The 18,034-nt window shown below is 43.6% G+C and overlaps 1 protein-coding gene across 2 annotated transcripts in view; it reads left to right on the top strand.

The window, feature by feature from the left end:
• Positions 1–18,034, top strand: part of DHX57 (DExH-box helicase 57) — a 72,320-nt gene that overhangs the window by 40,882 nt on the left and 13,404 nt on the right. For both annotated transcript variants that reach the window (XM_062209305.1, XM_062209306.1), the window contains 7 exons: positions 6,824–6,940; positions 9,234–9,330; positions 10,445–10,618; positions 11,080–11,280; positions 13,625–13,901; positions 17,576–17,671; positions 17,760–17,843. In XM_062209305.1, the coding sequence (XP_062065289.1) occupies positions 6,824–6,940; positions 9,234–9,330; positions 10,445–10,618; positions 11,080–11,280; positions 13,625–13,901; positions 17,576–17,671; positions 17,760–17,843 (1,046 nt within the window). The remainder of the gene's footprint in view (positions 1–6,823; positions 6,941–9,233; positions 9,331–10,444; positions 10,619–11,079; positions 11,281–13,624; positions 13,902–17,575; positions 17,672–17,759; positions 17,844–18,034) is intronic.

Below are 18,034 nucleotides of genomic sequence, written 5' to 3'. Positions count from 1 at the left end.
CTATACAAATCCCTGCCAAAGAGAAATAACAGAAGTTGGCCCAAGCACTTGGGACTCTGCTACTACTTGGGAGACCCAGATGGAGTTCCAGGCTTCTTGCTTTGACATGGACCCTCAGCCCTAGACATTTTAGCCATTTGGAGAGTGAACTAGCAAATGGAAGATTTCTCTTTCTCTGCTACTCTGCCTTTCGAATAAATAAATAAATTCTTTAAAAAATATATAAATTGGCCGGCGCCGCGGCGCAATAAGCTAATCCTCCACCTTGCGGCGCCGGCACACCGGGTTCTAGTCCCGGTCGGAGCACCGATCCTGTCCCGGTTGCCCCTCTTGTAGGCCAGCTCTCTGCTGTGGCCAGGGAGTGCAGTGGAGGATGGCCCAAGTTCTTGGGCCCTGCACCCCATGGGAGACCAGGAGAAGCACCTGGCTCCTGCCATCGGAACAGCACAGTGCGCCGGCCGCAGCGCGCTACCGCGGCGGCCATTGGAGGGTGAACCAACGGCAAAAAGGAAGACCTTTCTCTCTGTCTCCCTCTACTGTCCACTCTGCCTGTCAAAAAAAAATTAAAATATATATATATAAATTATATTTTTAGATATTTTATTATAAATTTTATTTTGAAGTGATACAAGACTATAGAATGAACTCTCATAAACTCTTTATCCCCAGCTCACTGATTAATATTTTCTTTCATTTGCTTTGTGCACATGTATTTGTTTTTCCTGATTCTCTTAAGAGTATGTTGCAATGTGATACCTCCTCACCCCTAATATTTAAGTGTATATTTTCTAAGAACAAGGACATTCTCTTAGATAACTGTAATACAATAATAAAAATGAAGTCATTTAACCCTGTTATAATACTATTATTTTATGGGATTTTTATTTATTTATTTGAAAGGCAGAGCAAGGGAGAGACAGAGAGCTCCCATTTTCTAGTTCACTCCCCAAATGCCTGCAATAGACAAGGCTGATCCAGGTCAAAGCCAGGAGCCAAGAGCCAGGAACTCAAATCAAGATCTCCCACATAGATGGCAGGGATCCATTCACTTGAGCCATCACCTGCTCCTCCTCTCTGTGTGCAAATTAGCAGAAAGCTGGAATAGAGAGTAAAGCCAGAACTTGAATCCAGACCCTCTGATATGGGATGCAGGCATCCCAAAGAGCAGCTTAATTGCTACAGTAGGCACCTGTCCCTCATACAAATACTTAATCCACAACCCAGATGAAATTTTAACAGTTAATCTCACCAGTATCCATTGTTGCTATTTTTCCTGGTCCAGGATTCTATGCAGGGTCATATACTGCGTTCATTCCTCATGCTTCCTTTATTTGTCTTTTATGACTTTGACATTTTTAACAATTGTTTTATTTAGTTATTCTTCCTTTTGGGTTTTCCTGATGTTGCCATGATTACATGTAAGTTTTGCATTTTTGGATAGATTATCACTGAAACAAACAATGCTGAGTTCCCAGTGCATCATATCAAGAGGCACAGGATGTTGATTTGTCTCCTTATTGACAGTGTGAACTTGATGACTTGGTTAAGGTGATATTTGCCAAATTTCTCCCTTACATGATTACTATTTATTTCTTTTGCAGTTAACTAGTCATTTGTGGAGGGATATTCGAAGCTATTAAATACCTGTAAATTTCACTCACTAATTTTAGCATTATTCATGGAGGGTTTTTTTTTTTTTACAGGCAGAGTGGACAGTGAGAGAGAGAGACAGAGAGAAAGGTCTTCTTCCTTCTGCCGTTGGTTCACCCTCCAATGGCCGCCGCGGTTGGCGCGCTGCGGCCGGCGCACCGCGCTGATCCGATGGCAGGAGCCAGGTGCTTCTCCTGGTCTCCCATGGGGTGCAGGGCCCAAGGACTTGGGCCATCCTCCACTGCACTCCCTGGCCATAGCAGAGAGCTGTCCTGGAAGAGGGGCAACCGGGACAGAGTCTGGTGCCCCGACCGGGACTAGAACCTGGTGTGCCGGCGCCGCAAGGCAGAGAATTAGCCTAGTGAGCCGCGGCGCCGGCTATTCATGGAGTTTTAAAATAACATCTTCTGAGGGTCCATCCCATGCAGAGCATTTGTATATGCGTTGTTGGGTGCCCTCCTTCTGTGGCAGTCTCTACCTAGCTACTCCTTGTTCCGGTGTGGTCCTCTATGCATATAGATTGTATTGAAACCAAAATAACTGCAAGGTTACTACTTTTGCTATTTTCTTTATGCCTACGCTAGGGACAAGTCTTTGCTACCCTCCCTGCTCACTTTTACCTGATCTACTACCACTGTTCCTCTTAGTCCTTCCCAAAAAAAGGAGCTTATGTTTCAGAAGTTAGAACCTCCAAACTACTCCTATAGAACAAGAAACAAGAACTTTTCCTTTTTCTCCTTACACCAAAGACTGTTCCCAGCCCTGGATGGTAATTACCAAGGAATTTGGGCATTAGCCTTGTTCTGTTGTTTGGGAAGATACATGGAACATAAATTTTTAATACATTTTCTTCCATGAGCTTTTTGAAGACCACTCATATACATGGCTTTCAAAATTCTTTGTACCAAAATAAAATAGTATTTTAGTTGTATTTCCCATAAACTTTTTGAACTCCTCTTTGTGTCTGAATTACAAATTTTTGTTCTTTTTATGCATCATAGCAGCTAATAACTCCCACTTCCTTCTTTTATTAAATTGTGAAACAGGAAGTTCCCCTTTCATTTCTCTTTCAATATTTCAGAATCCTGTTTAAGGTTTATAATCACATGTGAGCCATGCCTTTCTAATTTCAAGCACAGATACCACCAAAGTAGAGACAGTACCTCTGGGACCTCCTTTCTAAGGATAATGGAGAGGGAGTTCAAGACAGGGAGCTTGGCTCTGCTACAAGTTTCTATATGATGTGGGGCTGATTGCTTAGTTTTTCTTTATTTCTTTTTTATTTTTTCCCCCAATTTTATCTAGTTGAGAGGGAGAGGGGAACAGAGAAAGAGAGAGAGAGAAAGAGAGAAATGGTTCCCTGGTTCTCTCCCCAAGTGTCCACAATGGCTGAGGCTAAGCTCCATTACTGGCAAGTAATTGGCAAGAATCCAATTACTTGAGCCATCACTGTTGCCTTCCAGCGTTTGCACTGGGATGAAGCTGGAGGTAGAAGCCAGAGCCAGGAATTAAATTAGGCACTCCAATGTAGGCATCTTTTTGTCTTGTCTTTCTTCCTGGATTTTTTTTTTTTTAAGATTTATTTATTTGCAAGGCAGAACAAGAGAGAAAGAGATCTTCTATCTACTGCTTCATTCCTCAAATGTCCTCAACAGCCAGGTCTGGGCCAGGCTGAAGCCGGTAGCCAGGAACTCCATCCAGTCTCCCACATGAGTAGTAGGGGTCCAAGCACTTGGGCTATTTTCTAATGCCTTCCCCAGTGAATAAGCAGAGAGCTACATCAGAAGTGGAGCAGCCAGGACTCAAAGCAGCACTCGGATATGGGATGCCAGTTATGGCAAGCAGTGGCTTAATATGCTATACTACAACTCTAGCCCTTGTATCTTTTTCTTTTCTTCTTTTTTTTAAGTTTGTATTATCTCTTTTTTTTAAAAAAAAAAAAATTATTTATTTATTTATTTGAAAGAGTTACAAAGAGAGGCGAGGCAGAGAGAGACAGAGAGAGGTCTTCTATCTGCTGGATCACTTCCCAGATGGCCACAACAGCTAGAGCTGCGCCGATCCAAAACCAGGAGCCAGGAGCTTCTTTCCGGGTCTCCCACATGGGTGCAGGGCCCCAAGGACTTGGGCCATCTTCTACTGCTTTTCCCAGGCCATAGCAGAGAGCTGGATGAGAAGTGGAACAGCCAGGTTTTGAACCGGCTCCCATATGGGATGCCGGCACTTCACGCCAGGGCGTTAACCTGCTATGCCACAGCACCGGCCCCTCTTTTTCTTTTTTAAAATTTTGTGCTTATTTTCATTTTATTTGAAAGTCCGAGAAAAAGAGAGAGACCTCCCATCGGCTGGTTTATTCCCCAAATGCCTATAACAGCAACCACTGGGCCAGGCCAACCCCTAGCCTGGAACTCAATCCCAGTCTCCCATATGGTACTAGAGCCATCACCTACTGCCTCCCAGGGTGTGTATCAGCAGGAAGCTGGACTGGTGGTAGAGGAGGTAGGACTAAAACGTGATACTGCAATATAGAATGCAGGTTTCTTAACTGCTGTGTCAAACTCTTGTCCCATTAATGCCTTAATTCCTTGGCATATTAACCATTAGGGCAAAATGCTTACTCCTAAGGGCTGGTATTGTGGCACATCAGGTTAAGCCAGCGCCTGCAATGCTGGCATGCCATATGGGCACGAGTTTGAGTCGTAGTTGCTCTGCTTCCAATCCAGTTCCCTGTAAATATGTCTGGGAAGGCAGTGGAAGATGGCCCAAGTACTTGGGCCCCTGCCAGCCATGTGAGAGACCCAGAAGGAGTTCCAGGCTCCTACCTTCAGCCTGGCCAAGCCCCAGCTGTTGCAGCCATTTAAGGAGTGAATCAGCAGATGGAAGATCGATCTCTCTCTCTCTCTCTCTTCCTCCCTCCCTCCCTCCCTCTCTCTTTGCAACTCTGCCTTTCAAATAAATAAATCTTTTCTTAAAAAATGCCCATTCCCACTGGTTCGAATCCCAACTTTTCCACTTCTGATCCAGCTCCCTGATAATTGCCTGGAAAAAGCAGCAGAAAATCACCCAAGTGCTTGGGCCCCTTCACCCATGTGGGTGGCTCCTGGCTTTAGCCTGGCCCCGCCCTTGATATTGCAGCCATTTGGGGTGTAAACCAGCAGATGGAAGACCTTTTTCTCTCTCTCTTCTCTCTCTCTCATAAATAAATCTTTTTTAATGCTCATTTCTGCTTAACTTTTCTGAACTTATAAGACTTGATCTAGTTGATCTCAGGCTCTCACCTCTCAGAAAATTACATAATGTTCTGGAGCTCAATTTTTAAAAAACTTTTGCTAGTTTAAAATAAAAATGATAGGGGCCATTGCTGTGGCACAGCAGGTTAAAGCCACCGCGTGCAGTGTCAACATCCCATATGGGAGCTGTTTTGAGTCCCAGCTGCTCCTCTTCCAATCCAGCTCTCTGCTATGGCCTGGGAAAGCAGTGGAAGATGGCCCAAGTGCTTGGGCCCTTGCACTCACATGGGAGACGTGGAGGAGGCTCCTGGCTCCTGGCTTTGGATCAGCTCAGCTCTGGCCATCTCAGCCATTTCTGGAGTGAACCAGCGGATGGAAGACTCTGTCTCTACCTCTCTCAGTAACTCTGTCTTTCAAATAAATAAAATAAATCTTTTAAATAAAAAATAAATAAATAAAATAAAGATGATAATCAGTCCTGGAATAAATTCAGATGATAAATATTTTAAGAAGAAAAAAAATTTAACCAGGTCTTTAGGTATATAATTGATTAGTTGAAACTATCAAGCTATTGTTTTGTGGGTTTTTTTATTTTTATTTCTATTTTTGACAGGCTGAGTGGATAGTGAGAGAGAGAGACAGAGAGAAAGGTCTTCCTTTTTGCCACTGGTTCACCCTCCAATGGCCGCTGCAGCCGGCGCTTCGCGCTGATCCGAAGCCAGGAGCCAGGCGCTTCTCCTGGTCTCCCATGCGGGTGCAGGGCCCAAGGACTTGGGCCATCCTCCACTGCCTTCCCTGGCCATAGTAGAGAGCTGGCCTGGAAGAGGGGCAACCAGGATAGAATCTGGCACCCCAACCGGGACTAGAACCCGTTGTGCCGGCGCCGCAAGGCGGAGGATTAGCCTGTTAAGCCACGGCGCTGGGCTAGTGGGTTTTTTTAAAAATAACAAAACTGTTCTCCCTTTTCTACTTTTTTCAGTTAGCTGGTCCATTCTCTTTTTGAAAAAAATCTGGCCGTTTGGAATCTTCCCAAAGAAAAGTGATTCCTACTGTGCCTTCTTCACCGAACCACACTCTTGTTTCTGTAGGCAGGTTCTTTCTCCCATTTTGACCAACGTGGGATTCACCCTGTCAGATAACATTGTTTAGACACTGGTTTTGCCCCTCTCAGAGTTCTCACCAACATATAGAATGTTTCTCTTTCCTGATACCAACTCCAGTTATTTTGTTCTAGTCAGACCATAGTTAGGGTCATGGACCATTAAGGAGGAGCCAAGAAGCAAGGACAGCTGTCTTTGGAGAATTAGTCACCCAGAGGATATTTGTTTGTTAAAAGAGCTGAGGGTTGGAGTACAAACCCAAGAACTGTGCTTTTACTTAGTCCTCAGATAGATTGGAAGGAGATTATATGCTGGTAAACTGAGGATCTCTGGTTAGACTCCAGGAGTGTTGGTGAAACAGTTAAAATCACTTATGTTTTTCAGGAAAGATCCACCACTTCCATCATTTTCTCCAAGGAACCTAAAGCTTAAGAGTCACGATTAATGACCGTGAACCTGTGATCTCTGTCCACTGATTTCCATCTGACTCATGATTTGACTGACTCTGGAAGGAGTCCATCTAAAATCTAAAATCTGCTTGACTTTGATCTTTGTTTCCAGAACTTAAACTTTAAATAAATATGTGATGAATAAAAGAGGGGAAGAAGGAGGAGAGTTTTGAGTGGTCCATCTATGCCTTTCCCACAGGGCCAGGAGCTTGCTCTTTGGGTTATTTTGTTCAAGCAAAAAAAGCTTCTGGCAACACTGTATGTTCTCAGAGACTAGAGAAGTTCATTTCAGTATGCTGGATGCAAACATCTGTTATTAAATCAGCACTCAGCTAGTTCACAGGCATATTGTCTTCATAATGTGTAACTGGCCTGATGTTGACCTTTCTTTCAGGGGTTAGCAAATCAGTCATCAAAACCATGTCCATCATGGATTTTGACAAGGTCAACCTTGAACTAATAGAGGCCTTGCTGGAGTGGATTGTGGCTGGAAAGCACTCCTACCCCCCAGGTAATCGCTTCTTCACTCGGCTGAATGCTCTGAACGCTTAGTCCTGGCTTACTGAGTCTCATCATGAGGAGGTTGGGCCCCAGGCATCCTTTGTGCATACAGTGGTTTTGGAATCTGATAAACCTCCTAACTCTACTCAGGAATCCTGTAGCCTTGAGTAAAGTCCCTATCTTTTCTATGCTTCGTTTTCCTTGTTTGTAAAATGAAGACAAAAATAAATGCTCTTATGTAGAGCTATTCTGAGGATGGACAGAAACCATGTATGTAAAGCAATTAGCGTAATGCCCCACAAATGTCCAGGAGTCAGTCCCTCTAATAATGACTATATGATAATATACTTACTGTTGTATCACTGTTACTACAGTTGCTACTGTTAACACACAGTAATCACTCTTTTCCCTTACTTGCCATCTCCCTGTCACAGTGGCCTTCTCACCTCCTTTGCAGTCCCTCACCACCAGAATGAGTACTCCAGATCTTCTCATAACTGAATCGTTCACATTATTCACGTTTTAGCTGCCATGTCACCTCTACAGACAACTCTGTTTTCCTCCTGCTACCCCCACTTACCCTCCCATAATATCTAACGATTTTCATTTTCATTTAGCACTTGACACTGTCTGAAGTTAGAGGTTTTCTTGCTGACTGTCTCCTCCAGGAGAAAGTAAGGTCTTTAAGAACAGGGATTTCTTGTTCCCCACTGTATTTCTCATACCCCAGAACAGTGCCTGAAACATTTAGGTACAGAGTGAATACTTGTCGTATGAGTGAATCGTGGGCAATCACTAAATGGAAAAACAGATTTTAAAAGTCACTCGCTGTGCCCATTACTTGGTACTTTAGAGAAATAGGAACAGCTGCCCTCTTCTGCTTGGCCTTTAGTCATTATGTGGTACTTTCTAAAGAGACTTGTGAGCCTTATGACGTCATTCAAGTGCCTTGTTTCCCTACCCTTACAAGTGGCCAATGGTAATGCGCTATCACTAGATTGAATCTCTTGTTCCATCCCAAAGGAAACGATTCTTATTGAAAAAAATCAACCTTATCAGCCCAAAAGAAATGTTAGGCACCTGAACTCACAGCAAAGCAGATACAGTGATTAGGGAGTCAGCAATCCATTTGTGACTATTAAAGGTATCCCTGACACAGATGACCAAGCCATGAGAGTAGAGCAGATCATAAGACATAAAACTACAGGAAAAAAATTATTTCCATCCATATAGATTATTTTACCACTCTTAAATTTTGTAACATTTTAGCAGAGAATAGCCTGGGGTATATAAAGGAAAGAGGATGGAGCTGGTGCCAGAATCCCTAGGTTTGTGTCCAGGTCCTATGCTTATTAAGTCTGTGACCTGACCAAGTTAATGAGTCACTCTTTGGGGTCCTAATAATCTTAATGGGCAGCTATGAGGATCAAATGAGATAATATATGCAAGCAGTCTACTATCAAAAACAACCTTGCAAGATCTCTTTTGGCCTTCTTGCACCGGGGTTCTGTTTTGTAGTGATTTAGATTCCTTATTTACTGGGCTTAAATAACAGCAACACAATAATAGGTCATAAGTTCTTTGCGGGCAGATCCTTGCTTTACATCCCATTGTACCTCTCACAGAGCTGACGTGCTACCCTGTAAGATACCTGTGATACTGAAGGAAGGGGAAGGGAATAGGGTAACAATTTTCTCTTTGAATAAAGCACAGAAGAAGGTAAGGGTATCTGCTCTGGAGAGAGAAATACAGTGTAATCAGTTATCACTGCTTATTTTCTTTGATATAAAACTTAGAATTGCATTAACTGTTAATAGGATGTGGTCAGTTAATGTTCTGCCTCTTTAAAATATATCTGAATTTAGATGATCAGACTGGCCTGCCGGTGGTAGTCTCTTTTTCTCATTTCCAGTAAAATGTTTATGGATTTTAGTTATTAATAGAGAGAAGAGTCTTTTCTTAAAAGGTTAGAAGGAGCTCTTCCCCGAGATACAGATGTCACTGGCCAGTGTTGGATGTGTTTTAAAAGGCTTAACTGAAGGCTCTTGTGCAACTTAAGGCATTAGAGTCTTCCACACCTCAGTTTTTCCTGTTATAGAAGAGTAATAGTACTTCCTTTTGTCCTTTTAAGTCAGAGAATGTATTAAAGATAATTTATTATTCATTTTAATCCTTGGGGACTTTACAAAGGAAAGAAAACAGAGTGAAAAATTCTAAGATCATTGCTTTCTTTAGTATGAAATAACTTTATATTGGTTTTTCCTTTTTTGCACTTACCTTATTGATTCTTTTTGTATGCCCAGGTGCTATACTTGTATTTTTACCAGGACTAGCAGAAATCAAAATGCTTTATGAGCAGCTGCAGTCTAACTCTCTTTTCAACAACAGACGAAGTAACCGGTAAGCCAACTGCTTCCTTAGTCAGCCGTTGTGCTTATCTGCACAGATGAATAACCAGAAAGTCCTCACCCTGTTTAGACCCTGGCGTCACTCTTCAAGCGCGTGGGTGCTCATGCCAGCTGGAAATGGACAAACCGATTTGCTCCAAGAAATCAGTTATTCCCATTCCATTAAAGCAAACGATTTCCCTTCTCTTAGCATAGTGACTCAGCAAACTTGCCTGTATTTCACTTTCCAGATTCCCGGGAGGGGAGGGGTGCAGTAGAGGCAAAGCCAGCATTATTGACGGCAGAGAAGTGCTGCCATTTTCAGAAGAAATCATTTTCAAACAGTTCCTATTCCAATTACAACCAAATGAGCACTGCCTAGAAATCACAAGAATGACATTTCTTAGCTTCATAATGTCACTGTTTTTGCCTCTCTTTCTCTGGATTTAAGAGTAGGGAAAACATGCTTTGCTGGTTAGTTTACTCTACGTTTATAACTTGTAGAACATCAGTTATTTATTCCTCTTGATTATTTACTTCTTTTTTTTTCAAAGATTTATTTATTTATTTGAAAGTTAGAGTTGCACACAGAGAGAGAAAGAGAGGCAGAGAGAGGTCTTCCATCCATTGATTCACTCCCCAGTTGGCTGCAACGGCTGGAGCTGGGCCAATCTGAAGCCAGGAGCGTGGTCGTCTTCTGGGTCCCCCATGTGGGTGCAGGGGCCCAAGGATTTGGGCCATCTTCTATTGCTTTCCCAGGCCATAGCAGAGAGCTAGATCAGAAGTGAGGCAGCCAAGATTCAAACTGGTGCCCGTATGGGATACCAGCACTGCAGGAGGTGGCTCTATGTGTTATGCCACAGCACCAGCCCCAGATTATTTACTTCTGAATTACACACCAGCGTGTTCCCCAAGTCAGTTTAAGTTTCAGTTCCTAGAACTGAGTAAATATTTAGTGAGGCTCAGAAAGAACCTTCTCTTTGAGATGAGCTGGGCCTTGAGGGCTGCTTACAGAGAATCTTCTAATATTTGGAGTCATATCATTGGTTTTAATAGAAATTAATCCCCTGGAATCCAATTTCAGTGCTTTTTGCTGCACTACTTAATGTGGTTTTATTTCCTTTCAGATGTATTATTCACCCACTTCATTCGTCTTTATCCAGTGAAGAACAGCAGGCTGTGTTTATAAAACCTCCTTTAGGTGTAACTAAGATTATAATTTCCACCAACATTGCTGAGACCTCCATAACCATCGATGATGTTGTCTATGTCATTGATTCTGGGAAAATGAAAGAAAAAAGGTATTGTCTTTTGATGATGTAAGAGAGGGATTAACGATGCCTCATTTAGGGTGACAGCTATTAACAGCTAAAGCTGTTAAGCTATATGGATTATGGTTTCAAAAAGTACTTCATGGAAAGTGCACATGGATGTGCAAGTAATTCAATAGCCAGGAATCTTAAAGTTAAGTAGGAGTAGAAAAGTTAAGGTTTTAACTGGCAAGTCGTGATTTACTTTCCTCTATCTCCTCATGTGATTTTACATGTGCTTGGATGCAAAGGGTTGGATAAAGTATGTAGTAGCACTCGGTACCATTTAAATCAGGCTAGCTGCTCCCACCAGGGACTCTGCTATCCCAGAACACACACAGGGTGCTGTGTTCTTCTGGAGAAGTAAGGTGGCTTGTCTATTCCGTCCATGCCAAATAGTCTTGGCCACTTTTTTTTTTTTTAAATAACTCGGTTTATATTCTTCTCTATAGATATGATGCCAGCAAAGGGATGGAGAGTCTGGAGGATACTTTCGTATCTCAGGCCAATGCTCTGCAGAGAAAGGGTCGAGCGGGCCGTGTTGCGTCTGGGGTCTGCTTCCATTTGTTCACCAGCCATCACTACAATCACCAGCTCTTAAAGCAGCAGCTACCAGAGATACAAAGAGTGCCGCTGGAACAGCTGTGCCTAAGGTTACGTCTTCGTTCTTGTGTTCTGCTTCCAGAAGGTCCAGATGTTTCTCACCCTATTTAATTCCCATGTTTTCCCAGCAGCAGATATTTTGCTATGAGCAGACATGGATGAACTCATTCATTTGCAAAGAAAGAGCAGTGTTGCCTTTGCCATTCTTCTTTACTTTCTGGACATAAAGATCTCTTATACTACAAAACATGGCCCTGCAATAGTTAAGAACACATTTATAAAGGAGGATAGGAACCAGCATTGTGGTGCAGCAGGTTAAGCCACCACTTGAGATAACAGCTTCCCATATCAGAGTGCTGGTTTGAGTCCTGGCTGCTCTGCTTCCAATCCAGCTCCCTACTAATGAGCCTGAGAAGGCAGGAAAAGATGGCCCAACTACTTGGGCCCCCACTACCCTTGTAGGAGACCAGGATGGAATTCCTAGCTTCTGGCTGTGACCTGGCTCAGGCATGCTGTTGTGACCATTTGGGGAGTGAACCAGCAGATGGAAGATCTCTCTGTCTGTGTTTCTCCCTCTCTCTCTCTCTGTCACTCTGCCTTTTAAATAAATAAATCTTTATAAGGGAAGATAATCTAACTTATCAAGGATTTTCTGCTGGGGACAAAATCAATAACAAATAATCCCAGGAAAAATTCTGCAGCCTCATTATCAGCTAGAGCAAAGTGAATGAAACTTGAACACATCATTATTTACCTGATAAAATAGAATTTCATGAGTGACTGATCATACAATACATACACGTTAAGACTAGAGAACCCTTGATTTAATCTTTTTTTTTTTTTTTTTTGACAGGCAGAGTTAGACAGTGAGAGAGAGAGAGACAGAGAGACAGAGAGACAGAGAGAAAGGTCTTCCATTTTCCATTGGTTCACCCCCAAAATGGCCACTACGGCCAGCACTGCACCGATCTGAAGCCAGGAGCCAGGTGCTTCCTCCTGGTCTCCCATGCGGGTGCAGGGCCCAAGTACTTGGGCCATCCTCCACTGCCTTCCCGGACCACAGCAGAGAGCTGGACTGGAAGAGGAGCAACTGGGACAGAATCCGGCGTCCTGACCGAGACTAGAACCCGGGGTGCCGGCACCGCAGGTGGAGGATTAGCCTAGTGAGCCACGGCACCGGCCTTGATTTAATCTTAATGAAAATTTTCTTAGTGATATATTAAGGAACTTCTAAAATTGTTCCTACCCTTTGACCAACTCATTTCCATGAGGGAGTATACCCACAGAAAAATAACCCAAAGGGTAAAAAAGTTATATGTATGAAGATGTTATAACTCTTCTTTTATGTAGGGAGTATATTTGGAGGGTCTCCCATTTGTCAGGCATAGAGCTAAGCACTAGGAATACTGTAGGATACAAGAACATTTCCTGCTTTTTTCAAGTGTCCATTGTCTAGTCTTAAGAAATTGGGTGTGGGGCCGGCGCTGTGGCATAGCAGGTGAGGCCGCCGCCTGCAGTGCCAGCATCCCATATGGGCGCTGGTTCGAGGCCCAGCTGCTCCACTTCCAATCCCACTCTCTGCTGTGGCCTGGGAAAGCAGTGGAGGATGGCCCAGGTGCTTGGGCCCTGTACTCGCATGCGAGACCCCAAGAGGACTCTTGGCTCTTGGCTCCGGGTATGCGCAGCTCTGGCCATTGCGGGCAGTTGGGGAGTGAACCAGCGGATGGAAGACCTCTCTCTCTCTCTCTTTGCCTCTCCTTCTCTCTCTCTGTATAACTCTGACTTTCAAATAAATAAATAAACCTTAAAAAAAAAAAAGAAATTGGGGGTGAGGAGCTGATGCCCTGAACTAAGGTAGAAGCAGTGCACATGAACAGGAGTAAAGGGATTTGAGAGACTTAAAAGATTTTAAGTTTTTTATTTAAACTAGCATTGCATGGTTTATAGAAGCCTCTTTGGACAACTGTAAATTATTCTTATTCAAGAAGGAAATTATTTTATTTTTTTTTTTTGACAGGCAGAGTGGACAGTGAGAGAGAGAGACAGAGAGAAAGGTCTTCCTTTTCCATTGGTTCACCCTCCAATGGCCGCTGTGGCCAGCGCACCACGGAAATCTGAAGCCAGGAGCCAGGTGCTTCTCCTGGTCTCCCTTGGGGTGCAGGGCCCAAGCACTTGGGCCATCTTCCACTGCACTCCCGGGCCACAGTAGAGAGCTGGCCTGGAAGAGGGGCAACCGGGACAGAATCCGGCGCCCTGACCGGGACTAGAACCCGGTGTGCTGGTGCCGCAGGTGGAGGATTAGCCTAGTGAGCTGCGGCGCCGGCCGGAAATTATTTCTTAGTGTCATCCCACCAGAAATAAAATTGACAAGTTACCTATTTTTCTTCTTTTCAGAATTAAAATTTTGGAGATGTTTAGCACTCACAATCTCCAATCTGTGTTCTCTCGGCTCATTGAGCCTCCACACTCCGATTCTCTCCGTGCCTCGAAAATACGATTACGAGACTTGGGAGCTTTGACTCCAGATGAAAAGTTGACACCTCTCGGGTATCACTTGGCCTCTCTGCCTGTGGACGTGAGAATCGGCAAACTCATGCTGTTTGGGTCTATCTTCCGCTGCTTGGATCCTGCTCTCACCATCGCTGCCAGTTTGGCCTTTAAGTCTCCTTTTGTAAGTGAACAGCGTCATCTAGACGGGCGTGTATACCTGAGGTCTCTCAGGGAACCATGGGGGCTTTAAGGGTGGGTGAGTCTCCTACAGATTTGTTTCTGAGAATGTTGGATTTGAATTTTTTCAGGGCACAGTATCATCTGATCCTCAAAGAGTTCCATGCCCTAAAGAACGACTAAGCAACTAGAGATCTGACTTACTAAAAATAAGTGAGATGTGTTTTTTATTATGTCTGCTGTCCTTGCTCGTTAAAGAAAAATTAGAAAATGAAAACCAGCCAAAGGTGCCCCTGAATGATTTTAAAGGGCAGTAATACATTGATTCACTCCTTAAGGCAATTTTAAAGTGTGCAATTCAATAATTTCCGTTGGAGAACATTGCATCATCTCATAAAGAAACCTCTTAGCTGGGGTGGGTATTTGGCACGGTGGTTAACACACTGCGTGGAACAGCAGCATCCCATATCCAAGAGCCTAGTTTGGGTTCTCTCTTGGCTTCGGATCCAGTTTCTTGCTAATGTGCACCCTGGGAGGCAGCAAATGATGGCTCAAGCACTTGGGTCCCTGCTGCCCATGTGACAGACCTGAATTGAGTTCCAAGTTCCTGGCTTCAGTTTACGGGCATCTGGGGAGTGAACCAATGGATAGAAAATCTTACTCTTACTCCTCTAGCTTTCAAATGAAATGAAGATAAATAAATAAAATTTTAAAAAAGAAATCTCTTAGCTGTAACTCCCCTATCACCCCTTGCTAATATTTTGTATCTATATTGGCTGTAGTTTTCATGTGATGTCTTTGGTTTTGGTATCAGGTTAATACTTGCTACATAATATAGGTTGAGAAATTTTCTTTCCACTTAGACTTTTGAAAGAGTTTATAAAGAATTACTGTTAATTCTTCTTTAAATATTTAATAGAATTCAATGTGAAGCTACCTGGACCTAGTTGTTGCTTTTTTGTTTTTTGATTACTAACTCAGTTTCTTTGCTTGTTATAAATCTATTCAGATGTATTTCTTCTTTTTAAAGATTTATTTATTTATTTGAAAGGCAGAGTTACACAAAAAGAGGAGAGAGGGAGAGACAGATCTTCTAGCTGCTGGTTCACTCCCCAAATGGCTGCAACAGCCCAAACTGGGCTGGCCCAAAACCAAGAGCCAGGAGCTTTTCCCAGGTCTCCCACATGGGTGCTGGGGCCCAAGCCCTTGGGCCATCTTCTGCTGCTTTCCCAGGAACATTAGAAAGGAGCTGGATTGGAAGTGGAGCATCTGGGACTCAAACTGGCATCCATACAGGATGCTGGCATTGCAGGTGGTAGCTTTACCCTCTATGCAACAACACTGACCCCGAGATTATCTACTTCCATTTGAGTCAATTTTGTTGGTTTTGTCTATTTCATCTAAGTTATTATGATTTATTGGCATACAGTTATTCATTGTATTCCTTTATGTTTGCATGAGGTTAGTAATGTCCCCACTTTGATTATGGTAATTTGACTAGAAACTTGAGCTTTCTCTTTTTTTATTTTTGGTCAATCAAAGGTTTGTCAATTTTGCTCTTTAAAGAGAAGCAATTTTGGGTTTCAATGATTTTTCAAAATTTTTCTCAATTCTCTATTAATACCTGTTCTTACTTTATCATTCCTGCCTTCTGCTTACTTTAGGTTTAGTTAGCTCTTCTTTTTCCAGTGTATTAAAGTTGAAGGCTAGGTTTCAGTTTTGACATCTTTCTTAATACAGGCATTTACCACTATTGGTTTTCTTCTAAGAACCTTTAACTGCATCATACAAGTTTCCGTATACTGTGCCTTTGTTTTCATTCATCTTGCTTTAAAAATTATTTATTTACTTGAGAGCCAAAGAAGTGCAGACACATCAGGCCTGCAACAGGCAGGTCTGGGCTGGGCCCCATCCAGAAGCTGGGAATTCAGTGAAGGTCTCCCACATAGGTAGCTGGGACCCAACTACGTCAGCTGTCACCTGCTGACTCCTTGTTCTGTATTAGCAGGAAGGGAGAATTAGGAGTGGAGCTGGACTTGAACCCAGGCGTTCCAGTATGGGATGCACGTGTCCCAGCCGTCATCTAGCTTGGCCAAATGCCTGCCCCTTATTCATCTTAAAGTATTTTCTGATTCCCCTTTTTATTTCTTCTGACTCATTAGTTATTTGGGCATCTGTTGTTTTATTTCCAAATATTTGTGAATCCCTCAGTTTTTTTCTGTTACTGATTTTTAATTTCAGTCTATGTGGTCAGAGGCCATGTTTTATATTGTTTCAGTCCTTTAAAACTTACTGAGCTTCATATTATGGTCAGGTATGTGGTCTGTGCTGGATAGTGTACCCCAGGATAGCCTGGGGCCGGCGCTGTGGCGTAGCGGGTAAAGCTGCCGCCTGCAGTGCCAGCATCCCATGTGGGTGCCAGTTTGAGTTCTGCTGCTTCACTTCGATCCAGCTCTCTACTATGGCCTGGGAAAGCAGTAGAAGATGGCCCAGGTCCTTGGACTCCTGCACCCGCACGGGAGACCCTGAAGAAGTTCCTGGCTCCTGGCTTCAGATCGGCGCAGCTGCAGCTGTTGCAGCCAATCAGGGAGTGAACTAGTGGATGGAAGACCTCTCTCTCTCCCTCTCTCTCCCTCCCTCCCTTCCTCTCCCTCCCCCTCCTCCTCCCCCTCTCCCTCTCCCTCCGTCTCTCCCTCTCCCTGTAACTCAAACTTTCAAATAAAAAAATTAATCTTTATTTGACAGATAGACAGTGAGACAGAGAGAAAGGTCTTCCTTCCGTTGGTTCACCCTACAAATGGCCACTACGGCCAGCACTGTGCCGATCCGAAGCCAGGAGCCAGGTGCTTCCTCCTGGTCTCCCATGCGGGTGCAGGGACCCAAGCACTTGGGCCATCCTCCACTGCCTTCCCGGGCCACAGCAGAGAGTTGGACTGGAAGAGGAATAGCCGGGACTAGAACCCAGCGCCCATATGGGATGCCAGCGCCGCAGGCAGAGGATTAACTAAGTGAGCCATGGCAAAAAAAAAAAAAAAGAAAGAAAGAAAAGAAAAGAAAAAGTGGATGCCTGCTGTTGTTGGATGGACTGTCGATCTGTTTTTCTTTTTACCATGGCTTATCATGTTTAGACAGGGGCTTCGTTTAGCTTCCGTGAGGAACCACTGCAGCTTCTGCTGGTGTCAGCAGAGCCTGAGCACTCCAGCATCATTGGATTAAAAAATTAGCATATGTTGGGGATAAGAAAGCAGGAAAAATCAACTTTGCTGATTGTACAGGTTTGTAGGCAAATGCTGGACATGTTAACATTAATTTTAAATCAGAGGAAAACATCAGTTATGGGTATAAAAGATGAATAAGAACTTGTATAATAAAGACACCACAGAGATAACAGAATGTTTTATTTTAAATCTAGATTTTGGAACAGGTGGCTCTTTGATGACTCTTGTCATTCCAAACCAAAAGAGCCAGAAGAGCAGTGTGGTGGACAGACAGACCCCAGGGCAGATGTAACAGTGTACTTGCTGGTTATCGCTGTGGTTGCCTCTAACCTTCTGACCCACTGAGTGCGCTTTGTTCCACATAAAGTACTTTCCCAAAGCAGCTGGCTTCAGCAGTAGCAAAGTGTCGTTTGAAACCTCAGATAAAATGTGACCTTCAAGTCTGGTTTTCCTCATTTAGGTGTCTCCCTGGGATAAAAAAGAGGAGGCTAACCAGAAGAAGCTGGAATTTGCATTCGCCAACAGTGATTATCTGGCCCTTCTACGAGCATATGAGGTAAGTATGTAACCTAATGGCTTTGGTCTATTTCTGCAGTTGGCACCAAAGACAGAATAAGTTCCGTTTGATTTTCTTCAAAACTCAGGGGTGGCGGCTAAGTACGAAAGAAGGACTGCGTGCCAGCCATAGCTACTGCAGACAGAACTTCTTGTCAGGCAGAGTTCTCCAGGTGAGTTCTCCTTCCCTACTCCAGTGGCTCACTAGAGGGCGCTGCAGCTTTAGCTTTGTCCCATCCTGACATTGAAAAGATTATTTCTGAAATCTGCGTGACTTTACCACCTGTGTAAAATGGACTCCTGAACTGTGGCCTCAGGCCCTCTGTGCTGAACCCTCTAACCAACCTGCTTTGGTAAATCTGTG

Source organism: Lepus europaeus, chromosome 13, assembly GCF_033115175.1.
Source record: "Lepus europaeus isolate LE1 chromosome 13, mLepTim1.pri, whole genome shotgun sequence".
NCBI lineage: Eukaryota > Metazoa > Chordata > Mammalia > Lagomorpha > Leporidae > Lepus > Lepus europaeus.
Note: the sequence above shows the minus strand (reverse complement) of the source record. Positions and strands in the feature narration are given on the sequence as shown.